General features: G+C 37.3%; 1 protein-coding gene across 1 annotated transcript; it reads left to right on the forward strand.

The window, feature by feature from the left end:
- Window positions 1-356: 356 nt before the first annotated feature.
- LOC112137946 (olfactory receptor 1D2-like) lies at window positions 357-1,543 on the forward strand. Its single transcript, XM_024260465.2, has one exon. It carries the CDS (start codon window positions 527-529, stop codon window positions 1,541-1,543), a length of 1,017 nt encoding a protein of 338 aa, XP_024116233.2. The 5' UTR covers window positions 357-526.
- Window positions 1,544-5,050: the final 3,507 nt, after the last annotated feature.

The raw sequence follows: 5,050 nt of genomic DNA on the forward strand, positions 1-5,050 counted from the left end.
AGATCTTTGCTTCAAAAGAAGCTCTGGGTATTCCTCCACTACCATGAGTTATGTTCCAGTCGCTTGTATGTCTCTCATCGTAAAGATTACACACGTGATATAAAGCCTTTCTCCTGGCCTTAGCACTCGAGATCTTCTATTTTTGCTTGCTTGACTGCACATGACACCCCGAGTGGCCTTGGTAAATGCTATGGAACTAACAACAAAAGCTATGTGAATAGACAAAAACTCTACAACTGTCAGCAAATGAACCAGGTTCCAAGCAGTTTTTGAGTTTCTGTTAGGATAAATTAGGACAACGTTCAACTATAATTTAATTTCAAGTGTAATTCCTTTAAAACAAAGACATTTCATCCCTTTTATTTGAAATCTAAGTTAAAGAAGGTTCAGTTGAACAAGCTGAACTTTGAGTGTTAGACCGCCATTTGTAAATCTTTGGGGGATTTCAGTGATTACTGTTTGAAGATCTGCACGTGATCAGAATTCCCAGTGGAGGCTTTGTTATTGTCAGCCTGGACGGTGATATATGTTAGAACAGAGCAAAACGCTTCAGTGGCTGCTCAGCAGAAGAGCAGCTCATGACTTTACCCCGTCCCCATCAACTCATGACAAGCTAGAAGTCAACACGATGGAATATTTTACACTGTCTGCATTCAACGATACTGTCAACCACAGAGCTGTTCTCTTTTGTCTTTCCTTGATGTGTTATATTCTGATTGTGTTTTTCAACATTTCTCTGGTTTTAACCATTGTTTTGGATGAAAGGCTGCATGAGCCCATGTATATTTTGCTGTGCGTTTTCTGCATCAATGGACTTTATGGAGCGGCTGGTTTTTACCCACGATTCCTGGCTGACGTGCTGTCGTCCGCTCAGGTCATCTCATACGGCGAGTGTCTCTGCCAAGCGTTCGTGCTGTACTCGTACGTCTGCAGCGACACGTCTATTCTTGCAGTTATGGCTTATGACCGATATCTGGCCATTTGTCTGCCGCTGGAGTACCGCACCATCATGACTAAGAGGAGGCTCTTTGAGCTGGTGTGTTTTTCTTGGTTAACACCGTTCTGCATCTTCTCTATCAACATTGTCCTCACAACCAGACTGAAGTTCTGTGAAACAAAGATACAGAGACTTCTTTGTGTTAACTGGATGATTGTAAAACTGGCTTGTCCAGGAACAAACACCACCATAAACAACATTTATGCCTTTACCACCCTCTCCATTTATATTTTGCACTGGTTCTTTGTTGTCTGGACGTATATATATATAGTTAAAACATGCTTGCAGTCTGCAGAAGACAGAGCAAAGTTCATGCAGACTTGTGTGCCTAATTTAATTTCCTTGGCCACATTTTTTGTCATTGTGGTGTCAGATTTGTTACACATGCGATATGCTGCAAAAGATTTTCCGGAAAGTTTTCAAAACTTTGTTTCCATCGCGGTCGTCGTTATTCCTCCTCTCATGAATCCTTTACTGTACGGATTCAAACTGACAAAGATTCGTAAACGAATTCTCGTTCTGATTCACATGAGGAGAAAAAGTTAATGTTTAATCACAACTACAGACCTTCTCATAACTGACTGGTTCAATGTGTTTCTCTGTATGAGGCTGTCTAAAATGGAGGATTTAAGACTTATGATCTTAAACTCTTTTGAAAATCATTACTTCAGAGCAAAATAAATGCTGACTCAAGTCTGACTGGATGGAAGTCATTATGAGCAAATAAACAAATCAACATTTATCAATGTTTTTTTTGTGAGAGCAATGTTTGTTTATAAAAGACAAAAAAGAGTGTTCACTCAGGTCACTTAACTGTAACGCTTTAACGTCTATTTTTTGCTACAGCTTGTATGTGAGCAACAATATAATTTTTACATGTGTGTTCATTGTATATTCTCTTTGTATTTCATTGTATTGTCTGCAAGACTACAGAAGATGAAACCAATTCAATTATTATGTTGAGATAAAGCTAAACAAATTAAGGATGTTGAAACAGGAAGTTGTCTGGTCAAAACCTAAGCTGGGACAGGAAGTTGATCCAGTTCCATCCGATCACAGACCAGCGATAGTGCAGTTCTAACGGAGGAGATCAGCCTGACCGACTGCATAACATTTATCAACTTCCATGTAGAAAACAGCATGCTAACACTGAGGATGCAGTGTTTGTCAGAACAGTTGGTGACAAGTGAAGCTGAAGGCCCATGTGATGAACCATGCAGACAATGTCTAACTGTATAAAAATGAAGAACAGCTCATGATCATATGAATTTAATTAATTTCCTGATCCATGAAGCTAATACACGATTTTAAAATATTTCATTTGCTTTAGTTTTTTTAGATTATGCAGTTAATTGTTGTTATGCAGTTGATTTAGTAATACACTCAGCATGCAGAGTAAAAGAGAAAATTCTGGTATAATATCATTCAGTTTTCAAATACTAATACATTTCAAATATATATAACTTATGTGTTAAAAAATAATCCTGTCTTAAGATGTTTTTTGAAAGCCATTAAATATTCTTTTTTTTCTAATCTTCGAAAAAATTCTACACAATTGCAATTTTTTTAGTCTTCATTTGACTACATGTTCCTGTGTCTGAGTGGAAATGATGCATTTTTTGACTCAGAATAGTCGTGGTCATCTTGTCTCCTGTTCCAATGTTTAACACATTTAATTTGAACAGTTTTGTCTGTAAATTATATTTGTGGCTACATAACTAGTAACTTTCATAAATATCTAGATCAGGGGTGTCAAACTCAATCATACAAGGGACCAAAATCCAAAACACACCTTAGATCGCAGGTCGAACAGGATAAACATTTATGGAACACTCTAAAACTACATTTTTAAAACTTAAAAACTGTAACTTTTTAACATATATATGAACTATATACTGTATATAGCATTACCTGTTATTTTTTGCCTAAAAGACTAAAAAATAAAATAAAAATTAAAAAAACAACTTGGCTTAGCCAAAACAGCTAGCATGTAGCTGAAAAAGTAGCTAAACTTCAAAATATCCTAAAAAAAATGAAAAAAGCCTAAATTAGCCAAAATGGCTAGCTTGTAAATATTAGCCTAGTTCTAAAACAGCCTAAAAAAATGTTGAAAAGAAAAGCCAAAATCAGCCAAAACATCTAGCATGTTGCTGAAATATTAGCTAAACTCCAAAATAGCCTACAAAAATCTTACTAAATGCCAAAGTAGTCCAAAAAGCTAGCAGAATTTTCATAACTTTAAAACTGTAATTTTTAATATAATTATGAATAATAAAAAAGCAGGAATATTATTCAAGAAAAAATCAACTTAAACCTTAAAGAACTTTTAATATTTTACTCTCTATAAAAATATGTTTTGTCAAATGTATACAAATTAGAAATGAGTTCAAGATAACATCGGGTCATTAATAACAATAAAATAAAATGATCTGGAGGGCCGGATAGACATACCAGGAGGGCCGGATCCGGCCCACGGGCCGTGACTTTAACAGGTGTCTTAAGTAGACTACACACCACCTAGATATTTGACTTTTGAACACCACCTACATTTGAAATCTATAGATTTACAAAGAATTTTAGTGATGGTTCTGTGCGTTGGTCTTGAACAAACTCACATCCCAAGTAGGCAGTTGCATGAGAAACTCACTGCATGTATTCACATAGTTTCCTCTTGTTGTGTTGCTGTTTGTCCCAAAGACACCTGTCTTCAAACAACTTGTGGCTCATGCATTAAACGTATACATACAGTGAATAGCAGCTGGTCTCTTGAACATCCAGATGTTGCAGTGGGATTTAATACGCCACACAACTGTGCTGTTAGTGTTTCTGTTTTACAATTTTTTTTGCCTGCTGCTCTAAAAACAAACAAAAAAAGTCAGCTCTGCTGTGTGTTTGTGCACTGGTTCACCTGTCTTTGTGAGGACTGCTGCTAGTTCCCCTTTTCAGAGTGAGGAAATTTGGTTTTAATCCATCTTTAGGACACGGCAGAAAGCCTCCACTTGTAGATTTAAAGTCAATTTGGACTCAATATGTTACTAAGTATTGAGTTAAAAGTCCATTACATAAAGAATGGCTCTCACAGAGACAGGAGGATAAATGTGGACATTTGCTCTGAGTGTCTTTGTGGTTGGCTAAAAGAAGGAAAGGGTTAAGAGGCTTTGTGATCCATTGAAGTGCTTAGAATGAGTGAGAGAGGCAGGAGAGGGTACAATAAGAAAACAACACAAAAGCAGCAGCAGATAATGTGCATAGAAGCAGAAATTGGAATGAGAAAAACACCGATTGGATTAGAAAAGTATATTTAAAAAATACCAAAATAAGACAAAAGGGGGAAAAGGGAGACTTCTGAGGGGGAGGGGCTGGCGGATTAATCCGGGTTTAGAAGGGATTAATGTCAGGTTTGGTTTGGTAGTAAACTCACATCCATGTCAGTCACTTCTGGCTGCTGCTGACAGACTCACACGGCTGATTCACCTAGCTCAGAGGTCTCACTGGGAGCCATCACGAGAGGCGAAACTGGACCTCAGGACAAGGCGGTGAGTTCATCGTCTTGGGTTCTGTTGTTAAGGTCGGCTCTGTGGAAACAGGCTAGGATTTAAACAAAACAAAGGCTAAACTCAAATCATTTGTTGAATGTTGTTATTTAGACTTAAATAACTGTGGAATTAGACTCTCATTCTGGGTGGATGTCCGACCACTCCATTCAACACTCTCCTCATTTCCCTGAAGACACCATGTGAGATTGTGTAGGTGACTTTTTATAACCTGTAATTAAAGCTCTTCCTGGAAGTGTAACCTAAAGACGGAAGTGGGGCAGGATTAGATGCTAACAGTACCGATCTGCATGCAGTGACCTATAGTGCAGAGGTAAATTAGACTTTTCCGTTTAAAACTTCATTTAATGTCTGTTGGGCTTTCTGTCACTGTGTGTTTCAAATTTCCTAACCTATTTTAACCCGTGTGGGCTTTAATTCAATTCAATTCAATTTTATTTATATAGCCCAATATCACAAATTCAATTTGCCTCATTGGGCTTCATGCCTGTAGTTTTTA

Source organism: Oryzias melastigma, linkage group LG21, assembly GCF_002922805.2.
Source record: "Oryzias melastigma strain HK-1 linkage group LG21, ASM292280v2, whole genome shotgun sequence".
Lineage (NCBI taxonomy): Eukaryota > Metazoa > Chordata > Actinopteri > Beloniformes > Adrianichthyidae > Oryzias > Oryzias melastigma.